The 25,893-nt window shown below is 39.5% G+C and overlaps 1 protein-coding gene across 4 annotated transcripts in view; it reads left to right on the top strand.

Moving 5' to 3' along the window:
- The window catches only part of LOC126210181 (uncharacterized), a 178,254-nt gene that overhangs the window by 136,633 nt on the left and 15,728 nt on the right, over nucleotides 1-25,893 (top strand). For 2 of the 4 annotated variants that reach the window (XM_049939346.1, XM_049939344.1), the window contains one exon: nucleotides 22,040-23,056. The exons of the other annotated variants lie outside the window; for them this stretch is intronic. In XM_049939346.1, coding sequence (XP_049795303.1) covers nucleotides 22,040-22,123 — 84 coding nt within the window. In that variant the 3' untranslated portion in view covers nucleotides 22,124-23,056. Of the gene's footprint in view, nucleotides 1-22,039; nucleotides 23,057-25,893 lie in introns of those variants that run through there. 4 annotated transcript variants of the gene reach the window in all.

The raw sequence follows: 25,893 nt of genomic DNA, 5'->3' as shown, positions 1-25,893 counted from the left end.
TGAGTGATGTAAATTTTCATGCCCATGTATTCTGGGGTTTGTGCAAACAGATTTAGTGGGAAGCACAAAATTCTCCTTGTACCTAGTACCATATTGATGTTTAAAGCCTATGAATAACTATGGGGTACTGTATACAAAAATAATTAGTTCATAAATGTACAACCATGGAGCACTTAATATCTTTAATTTTCTTAACAGTGGGTGACAGGATACTTTCGGTTTTGCATTAGGCATATTTCTAACAAATTATTTTTGTAAATTTAAGATTCTAGTCATTTTGCTTGTGCCTCCTCAAAAAATAATGCCATACCTTATAACTGATTTGAAGTAGCTGTGGTAAATTATTTTTCTTGTCTCCATGCTAGTTGAATATGACAGAATCTTCATTGCAGATGTCAGGCTGTTTAGTGTACTTGCTAAATACACACATTAAAAAAAGTTTTGTGTCACCTCGGTTCCGAGCATTCCAGAACCTATAGAGATTAACATCATCATTTCCACCCTTTTTATTGCTAATGAAAACCACACATTGCATGTTGTACCACCACACAGCGAGACCTTCAGAGGTGGTGATCCAGATTGCTGTACACACTAGTACCTCTAATACCCAATAGTATGCCCTCTTGCATTGATGCATGCCTGTATTCATTATGGCATACTATCCACAAGTTCATTACAGCTTCGTCGGTCCAGATTGTCAGAGTGGTTGGTGGGTCATGTCCATAAACAGCCCTTTCCAATCTATCCCAGTCACATTCGGTAGGGTTCATGTCTGGAGAACATGCTGGCCACTCTCGTCAAGCGATGTCGTTATCCTGAAGGAAGTCATTCACAAGATGTGCACGATGGGGGCATGAATTGTCGTCCATGAAGATGAATGCCTTGTCAATATGCTGCCGATGTGGTTGCACTATTGGTCTGAGGATGGCATCCACATATCGTACAGCCATTGCGGTGCCTGCCATGACCACCAGTGGTGTAGGTCGGCCCTGCATAATGCCACCCCAAACCAGCAGAGAACCTCCACCCTGCTGCACTCACTGGACAGTGTGTCCCAGGCGTTCAGCCTGACCGTGTTGCCTCCAAATACGTCGCTGGTTGAGGACATGTGTGACACTCATCAGTGAAGGGAACGTGATACCAGTCCTGAGTGATCCATTCGGGATATTGTTGGGCCCATGTGTACCACGCTGCATTGTGTCGTGGTTGCAAAGATGGCCTCACCATGAACGTCGGGCGTGAAGGTGCGCATCATGAAGCCTATTGTGCACAGTTTGAGTCGTAACACGATGTCCTGTGGCTGCACGAAAAGCTTCAATCAACATGGTGGTGTTGCTGTCAGGGTTCCTCCAAGCCATAATCCATAGGTAGCGGTCATCCAGTACTGTAATAGCCCTTGGGTGGCCCGAGGGAGGCGTATCATCGACATTTCCTGTCTCTCAGTATCTCCTCCATGCCCAAACAACATCGGTTTGGTTCACTCCGAGACACCTGGACATTTCCCTTGTTCAGAGCCCTTCTTGGCACAAAGTAACAATTCAGACAGGATTGAAACATGGTATTGACTGTCTAGGCATGGTTGAACTACAGACAACACCAGTCATGTACCTCCTTCCTGGTGGGATGACTGGAGCTGATTGGCTGTCGGACCCCCTCCATCTGATAGGTGCTGCTAATACATTGTTGTGTACATCTTTGGGTGGGTTTAGTGACATTTCTGAACAGTCAGAGGGACTGTCTGTGACACAATATCCACAGGAGTTGTGCAAAACTTTTTGTGATGTGTGTAGTTAGTGTGTGAAGACCAGGATAGATTTTGGTCAAAATGTGTGCTTAAAAATTTAACACAGTCTGATTCTTTCAGTTCTTGGTCTCTGTGACTAATGTGGAATTCTTTTACCTTAGAGTTTGTAGTTTGAAACTGCAGCAAATGTGTTTTCCCAATATTCATTTTCAGCCCATTTAGCTGGAACCAGTCTTCCAAATTCTCTAATAGTTTTGTGACAGTTGAAGGAATTCATTTGGAGTCATTGCTTTCAACAAGGGCAGAAATATCATCAGCAAATAAAACTGAGTGTGAATTTATGTGCAGGGGTAGATCATTTACATAAAGTAAAAACAAAATTGAACCCAGAATTGAGCCTTGTGGAACACCTTGAGAAATAATCATCCATTCAGAGAAGGAATTTCCCTTACTTGATGATATAACTACCCTTTGTTTTCTGTTTGTGAGGTATGACCTGAACCACTCTAAAGCACAACCCAAAATTCCATACCTTTCTTTTTATGCTGGAACAATTGCACAATCAAATGCTTTCGTGAGGTCACTTTTCTCGACTTGTTTAAGGCAGAACGGACTTTTTCCACAAACTCATTAGTAGCTTCTATTGTACTCTTGCCTTTCTGAAAGCCATATTGATTATCTGAAATTATGTTTGCATTCTCTATAATTTTTTTAATTTGTGTTACCGCCACTTTTTCAAATATTTTTGAAAAATCGGGAGAATAGAGATTGGGCTGTAGTTACCCATGTCTTCTCTCGAGCCTTTCTTAAACAAAGGCGTTACCTCCTCAATCTTTAGAACATCTGGAAAGTGGCCTCCTTCGAGCAATTTATTAATTATTGAGCAAAGAGGGTGGGTTGTTATTCCGGCAGCTGCTTTAACTACTTTGGTAGGTATGCCATCCCACCCAGCAGAATTTTTGTTTTGTAGCTGTAATATAGTTTTCTCTACATATTTAACTGAAATTTTCTCAAATTTGTTAAAATATTCTTCTGTCTTGTCTTAAATGTACTTTCTCTGCATAAGCATGTACATTTACATCTGATTTAGATACATTAATAAAAAAAGTGTTGAATAACTCTGACATCTGAGCCGGGTTTGCTACAATTTTACTCCTCACCTTAATTTTGGAAATATCTTTGCTGTCAGTTCTAGTACCAAACTCTTATTTTACGATGGACCATACTACCTTTGATTTGTTTTCATGAGCTAAGATGTATTTATTGCTAACCATTTCTTTCGCTGCTTTCATTACCCTTTTAAATATGCTTTTTATAGTGTTTAACATAGTTAATGAAAACAGGGTCTTTGTTGTATTTCAGTTCCTTGTACAGTGGTTCTCTCTCTCTCTCTCTCTCTCTCTCTCTCTCTCTCTCTCTCTCTCCATCTGTCCCCTTCACTAGATATTTGTATTTCAGCAGTTATCCAATTTAGCTTATTAGACACTGTAAGTGAAAATGTTTCATTAAATACATGTAAAAAAATTTCAGAAAATTTGTTAAAATGTACAGAGATTCGAATCTTGTTTTGGACTTGCCACTCAACCACTTAAATTTAGAGCAGAACAATGTTTAGATGTCAACAGTAAAACGTCTTTTGCTGAAGTTTTTCTCGTACTTTGTTGATTTGTTTTAATCGTTTTAATAAACAAAAGTGGTCTGAAAGTCTTAAATCTACACATAGCTTCCTTGCATCATTGAATTTATAATTTGTTAAAATGTTATCGATACAGGTTTCTGTATTGTCCATTTCTCTTGTGAGTTACGTGAAGTTTGTCTTGGACCCAAATTTTTGGATTAGGTCCATAAACTGCATTGAGTCAATGGTTTCATTTGATAAATTTATATTGAAATCAGCAGCTATTAAAAACTTTTTCTTTGCGTCATTACTGACTTTCTGTAAGGTCCCATTAACTTTGGTACTGCTACACCTGGAATTATGTATATTGAATAATGACAATATTTTGTTTTTCTAATACAACTGAGCAGCTTTCAAATACACCTCTTCCATTTAAAACATTGAAATCATCTTTCACTTTGTATTTTAATGAGCCTCAATGGGTACTATTTGTTCTACAGAAACTTGAGGCTACATTGAAATTGCTTAGGTTATTTAAAATTGTGACACGATCTTTTGAAAGCCAATGCCCATTTAAACAAATAATTTTGATACTTTTGCATTCTGAGAGTAAAATCTGCCGTTCATCAATGTTATTCACTCTACTATAATGATCAGTTGTACTTAACCCATTTATGTTAAAGTGTGTTAAGAAAGTGCTGGTATTTCTCTCTAGTCTCAGAATTAGCATTCTTTGTAAGATTTCTACTCTCTCTATATTAAACATTTGGTTCTACTTAACACTGTGGTTTCGTCCTCGTCGTGCCTGATGTTAAAAAATCTTTCAGGCAGATGGAGGCACAATTTTTCGCTCACCTGTTTCACTACACATTTCACTTGCATCTGTTTCCTCTTCTTCTGTTGGTGGGAGTGTTTTATCTGTTGGTTCTGGTTCAGATGACACTGTTGATACTGCTGTTGTTCCTATGGTTTGGGACACTTCACTGCACTTTGTATAATTATGATTTGCACTTTGTGAAACTATTTGGATTGACTGGGGTAAAGGAATGGTGACTGAGCTAGATGTGCCATGAGCATTCCTCAAGATTTACAAAATTTTTACACATGAAACTTTTTCCCTTCCCATTAAGGTGCAAACCATGTCTGGTATAAAATTGTCGGTCCATATCCCCTGTGTCAAGAATGAATGTGCTTTGGAAGACTTGGCAGATTTTATAATACTGCCTGTTGGCTTTCTCGAATCCCTTTGTTTACACAGGAGAACTTGGGAGGTTGAATCTGTTTGGTATCACCAAAACAATTGTTGTTTGTTTCTCCAGTAGCATTAGTGTTTTTGTTAATGACTTTGTAGCTTGTTTGAGTTCATTTTTATACACGTCGTTGAAGTCTGCAATTAATACTGTGCATTGATTGTTACTGGCATTGGAGCAGTTCTTTGTGATTTCGCACATGGATGCAGTTGGTTTGACGAAACTGGTGGTGTTTACACAATGTTCATATCGTAACATTTTCGTAATTCCATTTTTAGTAACATTTGGAGTGTGCAAACTCAATGTTGGTATTTCACATCTATTATTTAACGGTACACGGTGGTTTGTGTTTTCTTAGGCCTAGGATGGTAAGTGCTTTTACACTCGGTGAACTGTGACTTCCCTCACTCTTTCACACTTTAAAAAATGGTGTTAATGGTGACAAAATACTTTTTAAGCATGTACCCTGTAAAACAACAATAAACCATTTTACTGACCCTTAATTTGAAGCCCTGGGTCTTATATAATTTTGACACTTCATGAACACGTTGGTAGTTTCTACATCTTTTTATGTAAAAAAAAAATTGTGTCCATTACTTCTACTGCCGGCCGGAGTGGCCGAGCGGTTCTAGGCGCTACAGTCTGGAACCGCGCGACCGCTACGGTCGCAGGTTCGAATCCTGCCTCTGACATGGATGTGTGTGATGTCCTTAGGTTAGTTAGGTTTAAGTAGTTCTAAGTTCTAGGGGACTCATGACCTTAGAAGTTAAGTCCCATAGTGCTCAGAGCCATTTTTTGAACCATTACTTCTACTGAATATTTCTACCTGCTTTTCTAGTTCATAAATAAATTCAAAAGTTTTGACATCTACATCTGCATCAGAATACACATAGTAATTATCAAGTCCACAAAACATTTCAAAACATCGATACAGATTAATGGCCAAGAACAATGTGACAAATGATACACTATGTAATACACAAACTCTCAAAGTTTCTTTTACAATGTTTATGAATGTCCAATGTGTCCTCACTTCAACATATCTAATTGATGGTAATACTTTATGTGCCTGTTTCGCTACAATTTTTGACAACTGCACTTGGTGGCACCCTTGTTTTCCAGACTAACATACCAGCACTACATAAAAAATCACAAACTAGACTGTTCCATGGACTTCGTCATCATCAGAATGGTGGAAACCTTAACTGAATACCCCAACTGCGGATTTTATCACAATGAAGTTAGGAGATTTGGTCATTATCGGCATTATCCAGATATGGTACACCAGATCAACATCCTTCGTCTGTTTCAAAAAAGTTCAGCTTTTTGGAAGTAGTTGGAGATGTTGGACTCTTTAACCTCCATCCATATCTTTGCTATCTAATGCAGTGTGTCCTGCCTGGATGCTTTAAAGGAGGCCAGGTCCTTTCCAGCCTCCATCAAATTTAAGGGCTTCTGCACAATGAGTTTTCTATAATATATTTTGAAATCTTTGATAGCACCCAAATCCGAGGGAAGCAGCTTCCTTCCGCAATTTGGTGACAGAAATTCAACATAGTTGTTTTGATTTTCCAGTGACAGAGGGCAGCATCTTTTTAGACCCATCAGTGCTGGTACCAAACATTAAGCGTAAGCCAAATTTTACTCTATTTCTTTCTTTGAAAGTTTTCACCTTTACAGGCAACTGTTTTATGCAGAAGATTGTTGTAAAAGACTGGTTTCATTGATGCTACTGATTTCCTTCAATTCATAGTACTGTTGTTGTTGTTGTTGTTGTTGTTGTTGTTGTGGTCTTCAGTCCTGAGACTGGTTTGATGCAGCTCTCCATGCTGCTCTATCCTGTGCAAGCTTCTTCATCTCCCAGTACTTACTGCAACCTACATCCTTCTGAATCTGCTTAGTGTATTCATCTCTTGGTCTCCCTCTACGATTTTTACCCTCCGCGCTGCCCTCCAATGCTAAATTTGTGATTCCTTGATGCCTCAAAACATGTCCTACCAACCAATCCCTTCTTCTAGTCAAGTTGTGCCACAAACTTCTCTTCTCCCCAATCCTATTCAATACCTCCTTATTAGTTACGTGATCTACCCACCTTATCTTCAGCATTCTTCTGTAGCACCACATTTCGAAAGCTTCTATTCTCTTCTTGTCCAAACTAGTTATCGTCCATGTTTCACTTCCATACATGGCTACACTCCATACAAATACTTTCAGAAACGACTTCCTGACACTTAAATCTATACTCGATGTTAACAAATTTCTCTTCTTCCGAAACGATTTCCTTGCCATTGCCAGTCTACATTTTATATCCTCTCTACTTCGACCATCATCAGTTATTTTATTCCCTAAATAGCAAAACTCCTTTACTACTTTAAGTGTCTCATTTTCTAATCTAATTCCCTCAGCATCACCCGATTTAATTTGACTACATTCCATTATCCTCGTTTTGCTTTTGTTGATGTTCATCTTATATCCTCCTTTCAAGACACTGTCCATTCCGTTCAACTGCTCTTCCAAGTCCTTTGGTGTCTCTGACAGAATTACAATGTCATCGGCGAACCTCAAAATTTTTATTTCTTCTCCATGAATTTTAATACCTACTCCGAATTTTTCTTTTGTTTCCTTTACTGCTTGCTCAATATACAGATTGAATAACATTGGGGATAGGCTACAACCGTGTCTCACTCCTTTCCCAACCACTGCTTCCCTTTCATGCCCCTCGACTCTTATAACTGCCATCTGGTTGCTGTACAAATTGTAAATAGCCTTTCGCTCCCTGTATTTTACCCCTGCCACCTTCAGAATTTGAAAGAGAGTATTCCAGTTAACATTGTCAAAAGCTTTCTCTAAGTCTACAAATGCTAGAAACGTAGGTTTGCCTTTTCTTAATCTTTCTTTTAAGATAAGTCGTAAGGTTAGTATTGCCTCACGTGTTCCAACATTTCTACGGAATCCAAACTGATCTTCCCCGAGGTCCGCTTCTACCAATTTTTCCATTCGTCTGTAAAGAATTCGCGTTAGTATTTTGCAGCTGTGACTTATTAAACTGATAGTTCGGTAATTTTCACATCTGTCAACACCTGCTTTCTTTGGGATTGGAATTATTATATTCTTCTTGAAGTCTGAGGGTATTTCGCCTGTCTCTTCAGAGTACTATGAACAATAAATTGTAAAACTCCACGCTGTCTGTCTTTGGCGTAGCCACTGTGTCTGCTGCTAACAAGTGGTGCAGAAGTCGTAACAAGTAGCAAACGGCCATAACATTTCATAAGGTAAAGTTTAATCACCACACAAAATTCTTTTTTGTCCTTTTTTTTGACAATCACTCGACTTCCTCGATTCACATGAATGCCAAACACAAAGAAATAGATCAGTATGGCTGGAACTTGGTTTGTGTTCTTTCCAAAGATGCTACTAACTAAACATGACCTTGATAAGTGCCGGTGGTGCCATCTCCTGGACTTTGCACAGACTTTTCAAGTGCCCCTCATACATTGTAGTTCATGATGAAGAGATGAACGAGATAAGCAATCGCATCTAATAATCGGCAACCATAAATTTGAACATGTTGAACAATTCAAATTTCTGCATGCAATGATAGACGAACAAAATCAGAGACAAGTAGAAAGGAAATTAGACAGCAAAATGTTAATAGTGTGTACTACTTCATTCAAAACTTCTAAGGTCTAAACTACTGACAAGGAAAATTAAAATGAGGCTATATTATACAAACATCGGACCAGTCATAATCTGTGGAGCCAAAACATGTAGTTTTTAAAAGGGAAGAACATCAATTAGAAGTACTTGGAAACTAAGTCTATAGATCTTTGGTCCATACTGTGACATGAATTGCAAAGTTAGAAGAGAGTACACAACACAGAAATCCCCAAGTTATCACGAGCAGCAATAAAAAGCATAATAAATTCCAGAAGATTTCAGTGGTCAGGCTACCTGATGAGAATGAAGAAGGACAAAGCAGTTTCAACAATGTTCATGGAGAAGTCGTTTGATAAGAAATCGAGAGGGAGACCCAGGAGACCATGGGTAAATGGAATTGAAGCAATATTCAGCAGGATAGGCATAAATAATTGGCAGGAAGTAACAAAAGATTGAAGCATTTGGAGGCAACTATGAGTTGGGCACAGGAGCTCCAGAGCCCCTAAGAAGCCCTGGAGGAGATACATTTCTTCCTTCCTGCTTGTGGCTCACTTTCGTGTGCACTTTCCAGAACTGAGTCTTTATTCTTAATGATCAATATTTAGCATGGAAATATGTATTCTTCAACTCTTTATAACTGCAACCAATGTTCCATGAAGAACCTAACTTTTTTTTAACAGTGGAAAATCTAGGATGGAATGTAACAATATAGCAGAGGTCGCAGATAGGCACAGCAAAAAGATTTTCACACTTAAAGCTTGTCACACACACACACACACACACACACACACACACACACACACACACACACACACACACACTCTGCAGTCTCATGCAATTGACACCACACTATGAGCAGCAGCACTACTGCGTGATTGGTGTGGGGGGGAAAAGGTGGAGGCTGGGGCGGGGAGGAGGAGGGATAGTATGGTGGGAATGGCGGACAGTGAAGTGCTGAAGGTCGGGCGGCAGGTATGGAATAGATAGGGAGGGGAAGTAGCAGAAAAGGAAAGAAATAGAGAGAAATAAATAAAATAAAAAAGACTGGGTGTGGTGGTGTAATGACGGCTTGTAGTGCTGGAATGGGAGCAGGGAAGGGCTGGATGGGTGAGGACGGCGACTAACGAAGGTTGAGGCCAGGAGGGTTACGGGAACGTAGGATGTATTGCCAGGAAAGTCCCACCTGTGCAGTTCAGTAAAGCTGGTGTTGGTTGATAGGATCCATATGGTACAGGCTGTGAAGCAGTCATTGAAATGAAGGATATGATGATTGGCAGCATGTTCAGCAACAGGTCGGTCCAGTTGTTTCTTGGCTACAGTTTGTCGGGGCCATTCATGTGGACAGACAGCTTGTTGTTGGTTGTCATGCCCACATAGAATGCAGTACAGTTGTTGCAGTTTGGCTTGTATACCACATGACTGGTTTTACATATAGCCCTGTCTTTGGTGGGATAGGTGATGATAGTGACCGAACTGGAGTAGGTGGTGGTGGTGGTGGTGGTGGTGGTGGTGGTGGTGGGAGGATGTATGGGATAGGTCTTGCATGTAGGTCTATTACAGGGGTATGAGCTAAGGGATTGGGAGCAGGAGTTGTGTAAGGATGAACAAGTATATTGTGTAGGTTCAGTGGATGGGAATACCACTGTAGGGAGAGTGGAAAGTATAACAGGCAGGACATTTCTAATTTCAGAGCACAATGAGAGGTAATCGAAACCCTGGCGGAGAATGTAATTCAGTTGCTCCAGTCCTGGGTGGTACTGAGTTAAGAGGGGAATGCTCCTCTGTGGCTGGACGATGGGGTTTTGGGATGTGGTGGGAGATAAGGCACGGGAGATTTGTTTTTGTACAAGGTTTGGAGGATAATTACGGTCAGTGAAGGCTTCAGTGAGACCATTGGTATTTTTGAGAGGGGCTGCTCGTCACTGCGTATGCGATGACCATTGGTGGCTAGGCTGTACGAAAGGGTCTTCTTGGTATGGAATGGGTGACAGCTGTCGAAGTGGAGGTATTGCTGGTGGTTAGTTGGTTTGATATGGTCGGGGTACTGATGTAACTATCTTTGAAGTGGAGATCAACATTTAAGAAGGTGGGTTGTTGGGTTGAGCCTGACCAGGTGAAGCAAATGGGGGACAAGTTGTTGAGGTTCTGGAGGAATGTGGATAGGGTGTCCCCACCTTCGATCCAGATAGCAAAGATGTCATCAGTGAATCTGAACCAGGTGAGGGGTTTAGGGTTCTGGGAAGGATTCCTCTAGATGGCCCATGAATAGGTTGGCATAGGTTGGTGCTATGCAGGTGCCCATAGCTGTACCCCAGATTTTTTTACCTTGTGGCTCATATCCCTGTAATAGACCTACATGCAAGACCTGTCGCACACATCCTCCCACCACCACCTACTCCAGCCTGGTCACTGACATCACCTATCCCATCAAAGGCAACTGTGGAACCAGTCATGTGGTCTACAAGCCAAACTGCAACCACTGTGCTGCATTCTATGTAGGCATCACAACCAACAAGTTGTCTGTCCACAAGAATGGCCACCGACAAACTGTGGCCAGGAAACAAGTGGACCACCCTGCACCCTGTTGCTGAACACGCTGCCAAACATGATATCCTTCATTTCAGTGAGTGCTTTACAGCCTGTGCCATATGGATCCTTCCCACCAAGACCAGCATTTCTGAACTGCACAGCTGGGAATTTTCCCTGCAATACATCCTACATTCCTGTAACCCTCCTGACCACAACCTTCATTACTCGCTGCCCTCACACATCCAGCCCCTTCCCTGCTCCCATTCCAGCACTACACAACCGTCATTCCTCCACCACATCCAGTATTTTTTATTTTATTTATTTATTTCTCTCCTTTTCCTCTACTTTGCCCCCCCCCCCCCCTCCCCACCTCTGCCCTGCCCGCCACCAAACCTGCAGCACTTCACTGTCTGCCACCCTCACCATACTATCCCTCCTCCTCCCCGCCCCAACCTCTTCGTTTCCGCCACCCAGTCGCCACTCCTATTATGCGCTGCTCGCAGTGTGGTTTCAGCTGCTTGAGACTGCATTTTGTGTGTGTGTGTGTGTGTGTGTGTGTGTGTGTGTGTGTTGTTGGCAAAGGCCACTGGCTGAAAGCTGTAAGTGTGAAAATCTTTTTGTTGTGCCTATCTGCGACTCAGCATCTCTGCTATATGGTGAGTGGCAAATTTCTTTCTCAGAATATTGTAAACTTTTTTTGAGAATTTTTCTGCTTGTTCTTTTGAAAGAGCCTTCCTCTCTCGTTTTATAAAATTTTTGATCTTATAAGAGGCCATTACGGACTGGCTCACTCTGATTTTCTTCATTCTTATGGTTTTTGTAGACCAGTGTCTAGACATCAATTTTTTAAAACAGTACGATGCAGTTCTAAAACCAACTTACAAAAAATGCTATTTGAAGATAATTTTTCTGAGTGCTGTTAGTTATTGGTGAGATTCGAACTGTCGACTTTGGAAGTACAGGGCTGTTATGCTGACCTTCAAACCCTATGAAAAAAATCTAAGGAGGCTGGTTCATACAGTCCCCTTTTTAGAACTGTTGCTGGAAACCTAGTGCTCTTACTTGACCCTTTTGAGTTCCAACAATTAAAAAAATTAAAAAATAGTTTTCCGCAAAATTGACCTTTGTCATCATCGTAAGCAACGAACAAAAGAAGAAATTGGCAACAAGTAAACAATTAGATATCTTAAGGAAGAAGTTTCGCTTTGTCATATAATTTTAAAATTTTTCACAAAATTTACTTTTTTTTTTTTTTTTTTTTTTTTTTTTTTTTTTTTTTCATGAACAAGCAACAAAGAGGAATAAAAAGAGAAATTGCAGAAAGTAAACAGTCAATTGTGGATCTACTGGGATGTACAATTTTCAACCACCCATCATTTCGTGATATATATTTGAAAGCAATTTCGCATTTTTCCTAGACAGAATCCCACATCTCTAAACTTTCATGAACTCGTAATACCTGGAACAAAACACGGTCCTAAATAACAATCTTGGTCCTAAAATTTAATAAATTTATATCAAATGTATGTACTGCTCCAATGGTTTCATTTTGAAACTGCTCATAACAGCAGTAGTAGAAACTCAAAATTACATTACAGTAACTTTAGATATACTTACTTTCAGTGGCAGTGATCTCCACAATATGATTACTATAATAAAAAAAAAAGGGCGTCACAATCCCTTAAAATCACATAACACCAGCTCTGTGCCAACTGTTGCTCTAATCACTGTACGTGACTGCTACATTTATAGAAGTAAGTCACTGTACCACTACATATATCTGTATTGCAATCATATTGTTGATATCATACAAAAGGCACTTGTACTTAAAAAATTAATAAGGCTGTTGTTTTAGGCAGAAGCCACTGGTACTCAAAGTGTTAAAAGAAACAGCCCAACAACATAACACTTTGTTGACTAAAGTAATTCCTACAAACAATGCTATACACAATATGATTAAGCTGAGTATCAAGAGACAGTGAAAACTTGCACATACATACTCCACCAGTGCACATTAGCCATCTGGCTTGTGGAAACTTCCTAGTGGCTCACTATCGTGCCAGCTGTGACACCATTAACACATCATAACATGATTTACTGACTTTTCCATTTTACAAACAAAGACCTATACTTCACAATTCTTCAAATGGACTTGTCTTTTTTTCTCTTCATTCCAGCTGTTGAAAGTTTCTTTAAAGTCAGTTAATTTTTCTGTGCAGTTTGATTGTGTTTGTGGTAACTCATGAGATTATATCAAATGTTTGTCGGCCATATCTGAGCATTGCTGACAAATGGACACAAAACACTCTTTGAGAACACGAGAGTAGTGGCTCGTGCATCAACATACTGGAATTTCATTATAAAAGAGGCGGCTGAGATTGGAATGAACAGTGACAATTTTAAGATATCAGGGATACACATTCAATAGAGCGTGATGCCGAGCTTCGGGTGTCGAAAGGAAGTGACGACAAATGCTTGACGCTTGTAGGGAGATGGGAGCGACAATTTAAAACGTGGTCACTCAGTCCTGTGGTGGACCGGAGCTGCTATGAACTGCCCAATCAGCTTCCACACACGCGTCGTTTTGGCCCTCTGTGATTGGTACCAGAGGCTGCAGTCATGGATATACAAGTGCCAGCCCCCACAGTCAGTGGTTTTACTCTTGACGACGATAGTGGAGGTGGCCATCCAAAGCTTGAGAATTTTATTCTAACTGACGCGGTTTGAAAATTTAGAAGATTCTATTCAGACTTGTGTGAAAGACTCCTGAAGTTGTTCATTAGGTGTGTAATATTTACGAATGCCTGCTGCTGATGGCAGAAATGGGACTAAATGTATTGCGGGGTAGTTGTTAATAGTAGGCTTAATTGCTTAAATAATTATTCAAAGGGAGTTTGTGTAAAATTATTCAAAAATATTTATCTGGTTGGCATACAAGGATTGACACAATCACAGGCAAAACAAAATATGCTTGAATGTAAGTGTATGAGTTGTTGATATTAATATAGGAGAATTAGTTCCAACATCGTGCAGACAAGAAAAGCTTCTTAAACAAGGTGCTGATTTGCCAGCAGAAGTATGGTGCTTTTTTTGTTTTGGTGAGATAAACCGTTTTAAAGGGCTGCTCCTTTCTTCATCGTGAAAATTAATGTGTTTGTTGTTGTGGTCTTCAGTCCTGAGACTGGTTTGATGCAGCTCTCCATGCTACTCTATCCTGTGCAAGCTTCATCATCTCTCAGTACCTAGTGCAGCCTACATCCTTCTGAATCTGCTTAGTGTATTCATCTCTTGGTCTCCCTCTACGATTTTTACCCTCCACGCTGCCCTGCAATACTAAATTGGTGATCCCTCGATGTCTCAGAACGTGTCCTACCAACCGATCCCTTCTTCTAGTCAAGTTGTGCCACAAGCTCCTCTTCTCCCCACTCTATTCAATACCTCCTCATTAGTTATGTGATCTACCCATCTAATCTTCAGCATTTTTCTGTAGCACCACATTTCGAAAGCTTCTATTCACTTTTTGTCTAAACTATTTATTGTCCATGTTTCACTTCCATACATGGCTACACTCCATACAAATACTTTCAGAAACGACTTCCTGACATTTAAATCTATACTCGATGTTAACAAATTTTTCTTCTTCAGAAACGCTTTCCTTGCCATTGCCAGTCTACATTTTGTATCCTCTACTTCGACCATCATGATGGTGAAATTTGTGTAATCAGTATTAATGATCTAATCTATTTTCTTACCAATCCACTGTTCAATCTATGAACGTAGCGTATCTGGGGAGGAATTTTGACCACTTTAAACTCTTTTCCATACATAACAGGAATCATTGTATGTGTTTCACACTTGGCAGGATTTTCAGTTAACTGAAGCATAAACAAATGGAAACATGAATGCCTTCCTCATTACAGTGTCTTTGGGTTGCTGATGTACAGACACTTGGCACACATCAAAAGTGTTAAATCTACAGTGGCCGTATTTGAAAAAAAGATATTTACATTTAAGAAACGCACATCATATTTGTGTTGTGGTTGTTCTTCTGACTATTTTCTTGTATTTTTCAATGTCTGTAGGCTTGTGATTTGGTTCTGGAGTGTTCATAAAATACTGAAAAGCTTGTTTCATTTTTCAGTGGCACTAGTCAAGCATTTAGGCAGTTGTGTCCAATTACCCAACTAACCATGTAGACAGTTGTTTTCTATAGTTATCCTATATCTATTACGGCAAAATCAGTAATGGTCCTTTTAGAAAAGACCCAATTTCCTTCATATCCTTGTCAAGTATGAGCTGATCATGAATGTCTTGTCCGAAAATTACTTTCAATAGGAAATTAAAGAACCAACTTGTTTCTTCTCTTGGCAACAGACAGACATGAACTTATCGAATCAGTTAACATAGAGGAAGGTAACACTGATCATAATGCTTTGATAGCAACTGTGACTACAGGTATTACAAGGAATGTGAAGAAAGGTGGGAAAATACTTTTGTCCTGCAAGAGTGACAAGATTCAAGTTGCAGAGTAGCCAAGCAATATCAAATATTCATAATCAACATCAGTTCTCTATGCTGAAGATGAAGATTTGGAGATCAAATGGAAAAAATTCAAAAGCATGATTCAATATGCCTTAGATAAATACGTTCTGAGTAGGGTCTTAAGGGATGGGGAAGACCCGCTGCGGTTTAATAGCCATGTTAGGAAACTTCTATACAAACAGAGAGAGCTTCGTCACAGGTTGAAGAAAATTGAAGACCTAGTAGACAAACAAAAGCAAAATTGAGCATAAGGAGAACAGTGAGACAAGCATTAGTGACTTTGAAAATAAAATTTTGTCAACTGATGTGACTAAAAACCAGTAGAGGTTTTGGTCTTAGGTGCAAGCAGTAAATGGTTCTAAATTGTCTGTTCAGTCATTTAGTGACCAAACAGGTACAGAAATGGATGATAACAGAGAGAAGGCCGAAATACTACTCTTCCGAAATTGTTTCACTGCAGGTGATCATAGGGGAGGTACCTCCTTCAGTCATCGTACGAATGTCGAAATGACAAATACTGGAACAGAAAAGCAACAACAACTGATTAGTAGTGGAAAATCATCAGGACCAGATGAGGTACAGGCAAGGTTCTACAGGGATTATGTGAAAGAACTTACTTCCCTTCCAGCAGCAGTTTATTCTAGGGCACCGGAAAATTGTGCAAGTCATTCTTGTTTTCTAGAGGGCTGATAGGAAAGGTGATCATAATTATAGACCTACATCGTTGACATCAATTTGTCGTAGAATTATGGAGATGTGTTATGCTAAAGAATTATGACTTTTTGGAGAACAAAAATCTAATCTATAAAAATCAACATGGATTCTGCAAACAGAGCTTGCATAATTATTTGGTACTGTTCAAACCTGTCAGTATTTATTTTCTTGGTATTTGGATTTATTACATTCTTCTTGAAGTCTGGCAGTATTTTGCCTGTCTGATATGTGTTGCATATGAGGAGCAATAGTTTCATCATGGCTGTCTCAAAGAGTTCAATAATTCTTATGGAATGTCGTCTAATGCAGGAGCTTTGTTTGGACTTGGGTCTTACATTGCGAGGAGAATGAGAGTGCAATGAACCTCCCCAGTTATCTTCATCTACTACTTCCCTTTTTATAACACTGTATTTTCCTTCCACATTTAAGCTTTCCCTTCTCTGCTTAATACTGGCTTTTTTCTCTGAAATCTTGACATTCATACAGCTGCTTCTCATTTCTCTGTATATGTTCTTAATTTTCCTAAAAATGCCATCTATATTTGCTAGAGTACTGTATGTTTCTAAAGCTTCGTATTTCTTCTCTAGGCAGTCCTGTTTTATACTTTGTCATCAGTTTTAGATGTCTATATTTCATTTTGACAATATTAGGAAAAGGATACATTGCTACTGACTGTAAAAATGACCCATTGAGTTGCAAACCATCTTCAGCAAAGAAACACACACACACACACACACACACACAGGCGCGCGCTTGCTTGCTTGTGTGAATGTGTGCATTTTTTCTCCATTGAAGAAGGCTTTGGCCTAAAGCTGTAATGTATAACAGTCTTTTCATTGTGCATGTCTGCAGCTAGGCAATCTTTACAGCAAGTAAAAATCTATCCTTTCCCTAATGCTCCTGTTATTTCAACTTGGACTGTCCATTGTTATATTTCATTTTGCCTGCTTCATTGCCTGTGTTTGTATATTTTTTGCTTTGATCAGTGAAGTGCAATATATCTTGTTATCCAAATATTCCTTATGGACATATTGTGTTTCTTTGGTTTGCCTTCTACTGACTTTACCATTTCATATCTCATAACTTCCTTTCTGCTGTTTCAGATAGTTGATCCCACTCTCTTCAATTTCTTCAGTTTTAATCTGCAGTTCACAACTAAGATGTTATTATTAGAGTATACATATGCTCATAGAAATGTTCTGCACTTTGAAATCACATTTCTAAATATGTCTTACCTTTATACACTGAAGAGCCAAAGAAACTTGTACACCTGCCTAATATCGCTTAGGGCCTCCGTGAGCATGCATTATTGCCGCAACACGACATGCTGTGGACTCAACTAATGTCTGAAGTAGTGCTGGAGGGAATTGACACCATCAATCCTGAAGGACTGTAAGAGTACGAGGGGTGGAGATCTTTTCTGAACAGCACATTGCAAGGCGTCCAAGATATGCTCAATAATGTTCATGCCTGGGGAGTCGTGGAGCCACTCTGCAGTGATTCTCGATGTGTGGGGTGTCACATTGGCCTGCTGGAATTGCCCAAGTCCATCAGAATGCATGATGGACATGAATGGATACAGGTGCTCAGACAGGATGCTTATGTATGTGTCACCTGTATCTAGACGTATCAGGGTCCTATATCACTCCAACTCCATATGCCCCACACCATTGCAGAGCCTCCACCAGCTTGAACAGTCCTCTGCTGACAAGCAGGGTCCATGGATTCATGAAGTTATCTCCGTACCCGTACATATCCATCCACTCGATACAGTTAGAAATGAGACTCTTCTGACCAGGCAACATGTTTCCAGTAGTCAACAGTCCAATGTCGGTGTTCATGGGCCCAGGCGAAGCATAAAGCTTTTTGTCGTGCAGTCACCAAGGGTACATTGGTACGTCTTCGGCTCCGAAAGCCCATATCAATGATGTTTATTTGAATGGTTCGTTTGCTGACACTTGTTGATGGCCCAGCATTGAAATCTACTGTAATTTGTGGAATATTTGCACTGCTGTCCTGTTGAACAATCCTCTTCAGTCCTCATTGGTCCGTTCTTGCAGGACCTTTTTCCGGCCACAGCGATGTCTGAGATTTTATGTTTTACCGGATTCATGATATTCATGGTACACCTGTGAAATGGTCATATGGGAAAATCCCGACTTCATTAATACCTTGGAGATGCTGTGTCCCATCGTTCATGTGCCAACTATAACACCACATCCAAATGCTCTTAAATCTTGATAACCTGCCATTGTAACAGCAGTAAACAATCTAACAACTGCGCCAAACACTTTTCATCTTGTAGAGGTGTTGCCGACCGCAGTGTCGTATTCCACCTGTTTATATTTCTCTGTATTTTAATACACATGCCTATACCAGTTGCTTTGGCGTGTCAGTGTGTAATGTGTTTGAAACCAGGTATTTCACAGGTAACTGTCACTTTGAACTAAATCAGCTAACAGTTTTGATTTCAGATCACACCCCAAGATTATTTTTTTCCATATAAAGTAATATTTCATTAAAAAAATTTTAGTAGCTTCACTTAAGTTTATGTTTACTTTTTTTGTTCTGGATGATTTTTTAGGTATAATGGTACAAGCATCTTAAGAGAAGAAGAAATACTTAGACAAGATCCCTATAAAAAAAACTTTATTGTAAATAACTGGTTTTGGTAAAACTGACATATCGTGCATTGTCTATAGACAGTTAGTCTTGTGGTGCCCTGGTAGGCATGACATATTATTATGGGAACGATGTTTTGGCAAATTCCGATGTACAAAGTAATTTTAATTTTGACATGCCAGTGCATCGCTCACTTGAACTCCCAAGACCTAATTTACAATGACTGGCATTATTAGTTGAGCTGAATCACATTTTGCAGAAAAGATGTAGCCAGTTAGTTCCAACGCACCAAAACTATTGTTATACATTCTGGCAGTACATGCCTGTAATTATTTAGTTCACATGTTTGTGTAAACTTAAATGAAAGGCATCATGCATTTGTTATTAATTTCATCATATGGTTTTGATTGACATTTGAAAACCTATCAGGAAAAGTTGATTCATTTTTATGTTATAAGATGAACTGTGTCAGTAGGAAGTTTCTATTTAACAATCTCGGTTCACAAAGTCTTTTATAATCATGGGCTCATCGTTAAAATGCTTTTGTCACATCACACACATCCATGCCCCAGGCAGGATTCGAACCTGCGACCCTAATGGTCGTGCAGTTCCAGACTGAAGCGCCTAGAACCGCTCGGTCACACCAGCTGGCGATAGTGCCACCTAAATTCTAAGGGCGGCAACGCACTAGGCAGCCAGGCTGTGGCAGCCAGAAATGTTGAGCAGCCAGTTTGAGGCGGCCAGCTGACAGTCGTGATCGATCAGCCGAACAAGGTGGATGTAGAAGATGTAATAATTGCCTACCTTTTGACTCTAAAGAAACAGATCACTTCTTTAATTATACAGGAATGTCAGTGCAATCATTTGACAACCTTTTTGAAAATATAAGAAATTCTATCATGGGTACTGATACTCATATGCGAGCTTGTATAACTCCGGAAGAAAAATTGTTGGTGAGTTTGAGGTGAGTACAAAAAACAAATATACTTTATTTTTGAAGCGCCAGGCACTAATATGATGAGTCACAATCTCCGTAGGACTATTGCTTTTTTTAACCTAAACTAAACAAAGTATTTGTTCTTGCCAAATTCCGTGGCAACTGTTGTTGTGGTCTTCAGTCCTGAGACTGGTTTGATGCGGCTCTCCATGCTACTCTATACTGTGCAAGCTTCTTCATCTCCCAGTACCTACTGCAAACTACATCCTCCTGAATATGTTTACTGTATTCATCTCTTGGTCTCCATCTACGATTTTTACCCTCCACGCTGCCCTCCAATACTAAATTGGTGATCCCTTGATGCCTCAGAACATGTCCTACCAACCGATCCCTTCTTCTAGTTAAGTTGTGCCACAAACTTCTCTTCTCCCCTATCCCATTCAGTACCTCCTCATTAGTTATATGATCTACCCATCTAATCTTCAGCATTCTTCTGTAGCACCGCACCTCGAAAGCTTCTGTTCTCTTCTTGTCCAAACTAGTTATCGTCCATGTTTCACTTCCGTACATGGCTACACTCCATACAAATACTTTCAGAAACGACTTCCTGACACTTAAATCTATAATCGATGTTAACAAATTTCTCTTCTTCAGAAACGCTTTCCTTGCCATTGCCAGTCTACATTTGATATCCTCTCTACTTCGACCATCATCAGTTATTTTCCTCCCCAAATAGCAAAACTCCTTTACTACTGTAAGTGTCTCATTTCCTAATCTAATTCCCTCAGCATCACCCGACTTAATTCGACTACATTCCATTATCCTCGTTTTGCTTTTGTTGATGTTCATCTTATATCCTCCTTTCAAGACACTGTCCATTCCGTTCAACTGCTCTTCCAAGTCCCTTGCTGTCTCTGACAGAATTACAATGTCATCGACGAACCTCAAAGTTTTTATTTCTTCTCCATGGATTTTAATATCTACTCCGAATTTTTCTTTTGTTTCCTTCACTGCTTGCTCAATATACAGATTGTATAACATCGTGGATAGGCTACAACCGTGTCTCACTTCCTTCCCAACCACTGCTTCCCTTTCGTGCTCCTTGACTCTTATAACTGCCATCTGGTTTCTGTACAAATTGTAAATAGCCTTTCGCTACCTGTATTTTACCCCTGCCCCCTTCAGAATTTGAAAGAGAGTATTCCAGTCAACATTGTCAAAAGCTTTCTCTAAGTCTACAAATGCCTTTCCCCGTGGCAACTAACAACACCTGATATTTATGGTACTGGTGAGAAAGTGTATCATTAAAAATACCTTCACAGTAGTAATACACTGAAATTGTGTAAAATATTATTGACCTATCGTCGTTTTCTACCTTGGCCCTGAAATTTAAATGTTACAAATTTGAAGGAACTGTAAGGAAAAAAACTCACAAAACAAAAATGCTAGTTTGAATATAATGAAACAATATATTTTACGATTTGCTTTTATTTGTAGGGCTGCTAAATTTTTGTTACATTTCAAAAGAAAAGAATTTTAAAATCAATGTTCTTCACGTACAGACTCCTGAAACAGATCAAGTAGTTCAGTATTCTGGCTTGATACAGTTGATACCGATAGGCAGTGGGTGATAACTGATTATAATCCGCGGCAGTGGTCTGACTGTCTGCAACAGGTGTAGAATATCCACAGTGATTCTGCCATCTGCTCGAGTCTCATAGACCATAATTCGGTTGCACCCGGTATCCATTCCCATGTTTATATGGTCCAGCTAATGATGTCATTGGCACATACTATCCATAGCCTTGATGAGGAGTTTGCAGTGGAGGCGTTTGTGCTCTTTTTAATCAGTCTATAATTTCCATTTTTGTAGTGAGCTTTCTGTGTTCTGGAATTTTTTTCATGTCTTGTAACACTGAAAGCAGAAAGAGACGATCTGGATCGGATTCTAGCTTTCTTTCGTATGGCCTTTCTCGCTCCTCCCTCATTGCGATACTCTGCTGGAGTACTGCAATCAATCTATCGTCGTCAGTTTTTCTGCTTTTTCTTTTCTGGTATGCTATTCCTTATGTTACTGCTCTGGTGGTTATTTACAGAAACTTCGGTTTCCAGGCTAGCTTCAGTTGGGTTGTTCAATACAGTGTCCTTCAGGAACTGTAATTGCCCATAATACACATAAGGGCTTTTACGCAAAGCTGCAGTTCCACTTTTCGCACCTGCTCTGCATTCTAATTCCCTGCTAAAACTTGTTCTAATGTTCTTCCACTTCAGCTGTAGAGATTTTCCTGCAAAAGACATCTCAATTAGCGCTGCTGGGGTGAATTTAGGGATGCTAATTTGAAAAATAATTTAAAATAATGTACTAAAATTTCTGTCACAGATGCATGGGTTTCAGTTTTTTCATATGAACTTGTTTTTCGTTTCAGATATCTGGCTTAAGGATGTACTATGGCAGCACTGACTCACATTTTTCGGATAGGATATACCACTGTCCGAGAAGTCATATATGAAACTTGCTTGGTGATTTGGGAGAACATGAGAGAGAGAGAGAGAGAGAGAGAGAGCATTCATTTCCAGAATTAAATGAGGAAAGGTGGATTGACAGCAGATGGTTTTAATAAAAATTCAGACTTTCCCAATTGTATTGGTGCCATCAACGGGAAACATCAGAGTAATAAAACCACGTCATTCTGGCACACTTTACTTTAACTAGAAAAATTATTTTTCCATCGTTTTACTTGCTTTATGCGATGCTGATTATAAGTTCACATATATAGATGTTGGAGCGTATGGAAAATGTAGTTACTCGTGTACATTTAAGCAATCAATTTTGTATGAAAAACTCACGAATCAAAATTTACGAATACCTGAGGGAAGCCCGATTTTTAACAACGGTGTATCAATGCCATATGTCATTGTCAGAGACGAGGCATTTGGTTTATCTGAAAATTTAATGTGTCCTTATAGAGGAAGGAGTTTAACAAACAAGAAGAGAATCTTTAACTACCGACTTTCTCGGGCTAGGCGTTTTATAGAATTGCACGTTTGGCATTCTGGCAAACAAATGGAGAATTTTTCATCGCCCAATGGACGTTCGAGAAGACTTTGCAATTGCCATACTAAAAGCGTGCTGTGTTTTACACAATTATGTGCGCGAAAGAGATGGTTATAAATTTGAAGACACATTGTATGTATCTCCAGAACTGGAAATTCCACCAGGTCATACAGGCAGAGGGTGCCACTCATCATCAGCATTTAGGGATTTATTTGCGGATTATTTTACAAATGAAAATCTGCTGGAGTGGCAAAACAGAATTGCACTGCGGTAGTAATTATCTGTGTCGTTTAGATAATGTATATAACTGTTACTGCTTCCAAGTGATTTAGTATCGATTATTGTTAAGTGTAAATTAATACCTTCTTTTCCATTATTGTATGTATAACAAATGTTCATTATGTAGTAAATAAAAAACACTTACCAAATTCATTTTTGTCATTTTTTGCTCATATTCTGCTCACACATTATATTTGTTATTTCCTCCCAACTCCTTCTCTTCAAATGACATTTATTGCATTCTTCTGATCAAATATCCCAGATCGCTCTTCGGCTTTCAACCTCAGGAATAAATTTCTCCGTATCAAAAGCCACGGTGTATTTCGTCTCTCGGTCACTCGAACACACGGTCTGGCTGCTCGGACGAGTTCACGGAGACTGCAGGCAGCCACATATGCTCGCTCGCTGCGAGACATGCTGTTGCCACCTGGCTGCCGCAGCCAGAGAATTCTGGCTGCCCAGTGCGCGGCATACCATAAGCCGTCATTGTTTTACTGGCTGCTGCAGCCAGTCTGCTTAGTGCGCTGCCGCCCTAAGAATGTGCACAAGGCACCTAATGCGCTTTCGGATTTAGTTTTCTAATGCGTGCCTGCAAACCAGTGTAGGTTCCTGACATATTGCTTGTGTTGTCATATGACTGGCCTCTACTGTCAGTAATATCGATGGAATCTGTAGACAGGACTTTTAGCATGGCCTCAGCTAAGTTTAAGGATTTGTGTCCTGGGTTTGGTAAAAACAGAAGGAAACATTCAACAGGTTCACCATTCTCGTTCACATGTCTTAATATGGAAGATCATTGATCAAAATGTGAAATGTCCTCAGTAGAATCTACTATTATAAAGAAATATTTGGCCTGTTTTATTTCACTTACGATAATTCTTTTTATTCGTTCAGAAAGAAGCTCCATTATTTCATCACAGATTGTTGAAGAAAGATAGTTTGTACGTCCCTGCCCTGGATTTCCATATCGTTCAATGTGCTCAGCGAGAAAAGCGTCAAACTCGGCTATAAGTTCGAGAGACATCATAAATTGACCATTCTGTAATTAATGGAATCTTTCAACGTGCCCACATAGGGGAAGCCCTGTCTCGACATATGACTCGAAATGGTTATCTATTGTTCCAACTGACTTTTTTCTTGTTGAGAGAGATAACTCAGAATTTTTGTGTTCAAGTGAATTCTCATGTTGAGATAAAACATTAGAAATATTTTTCCAATCTGCAATACCGTTAGTAGCAATCGCGGGCTTACCTCTGAACAATTTAACTCGTGTACAAAAAAACAACACTGGTGCTACAGGGGAATACTAGAAAATCAAGCATAGTTGATTCACCATTTAAAAGTTTATGGTAGAATACATTTTTGTTCAAATATCTGGTTTTATCGCCTATCGATCTTCTCGAATTGGAAAAATTGCCATTGCAATTTTGATTAATGCCACGTGGTAAGGTAATGTCGATTGTTGATTCACTGACAAACCGTTCTGCAAGATCATCTCTAACAAGTTTATTTCTTTTTGCAATATCTTACTCGACACTTAGTTTTGCGTGAAACTCGAAATCAGTAACAATTTGCTTTTCTTCATTTTTAACTTTTGTTTCGTCTGTATTTACTTCTTCTAAAACAGTTGGAGTGCCACAAATATTATCCGTACTACTGAACTCGATGTCAAACCAACAACACTTTTTGCGAAAAATTTATCTACTCCACCAAGCGTTTTTAGAACATTGGCTTCTCGTTCTCGCCTTTCCTTCGATAATTGCTTTTTTCACTGTTACTCGTTTTAAGGCACTTAAAAAATTGTCAACCAACGGACAAATCCTAAAATATCTAAGCTTGGAACACAGTATGCTAACAATCGAGTATCCTATGTACAAGATGTTGATGTCATTGAATTGAAGGCTCTAATTCGTCTATTACTGTATTCGGCCATTTTCAAGTCAGGGAACGAGTCTGTTTACAGCTTGTTTGGAACAGGCAAAAATGTTTTCAGGTGCACTGTTAGCAAAGAAAGATTTCTGTTTTTATTATCTGCATTACAATTTGACAATCCAGATGATAGTGTGGAAAGAAAGAAAATAGACAAATCAGCAGCAATTTGACAAATCTTTTTGCGTTTCATTGAAAACAGTCAACTTTGCTACTCTGTAGGTGCCACAAACAGTGTGTGTCGATGAAATGCTTGTTCCTTTTCGTGGAAGGTGTGGGTTTAGTATGTACGTGCCAAACAAACCGGCAAAGTATGGCCTGAAAGTTCATTGTTTGACTGACACTAGTACTAATTACTTGTACAATGCACACATTTATTCTGGAAAAGGCAGCGACGGTCACACCCTTCCCAGCCATGAGAAAGGTCACAGTGTTGCCACACAGGCTGTTCTTCGATTGGCGAAACCCATTGAAAACACAATGAGAAATGTTAAAGGTGAGAACTGGTACTCATCAGTAGAACTAGTCAATAAACTTCCAGAAAAAGGTCTCACATACTTTGCTACACTGAAAAATAACAAAAAGGAGATCCCACAGAACTTATTTCCTAATAAACAACGTGGTGTGAAGATATCTGTTTACGGCTTTGCGGAAGACATGACTCTGGTTTCCTCCGTGCCCAAGAAGTCCAAAACTGCAATACTGATCTCTTCTGTGCAACATTCAGTAAACAATGATCCTGAATCCAGAAAATCTGACATCATCCTGTTTTATAACACAACAAAAGATGATATGGACTGTCTTGATCGAAGGTGTGCAGCTTATTCGTCAAGTTGCTGGACAACAAGATGGCCTTTGGCCATTTTCTTCTCATTAATGGATGTTTCTTGTGGTATAAATTGTTATGTGGTACATCAAGCTTACCCCAAGGCAGAAGTAATGATTAGATTGAGTTTCATGAAGACACTAGCCAGAGACCTAGTTGAACCTCATATGAAGCGTAGAATTTCTGTTGGA

This window comes from Schistocerca nitens, chromosome 10 (assembly GCF_023898315.1).
Source record: "Schistocerca nitens isolate TAMUIC-IGC-003100 chromosome 10, iqSchNite1.1, whole genome shotgun sequence".
Classification (NCBI taxonomy): Eukaryota; Metazoa; Arthropoda; class Insecta; order Orthoptera; family Acrididae; genus Schistocerca; species Schistocerca nitens.
The sequence above is the reverse complement of the archived record's forward strand: the minus strand, read 5'-3'. Positions and strand labels throughout refer to the sequence as shown.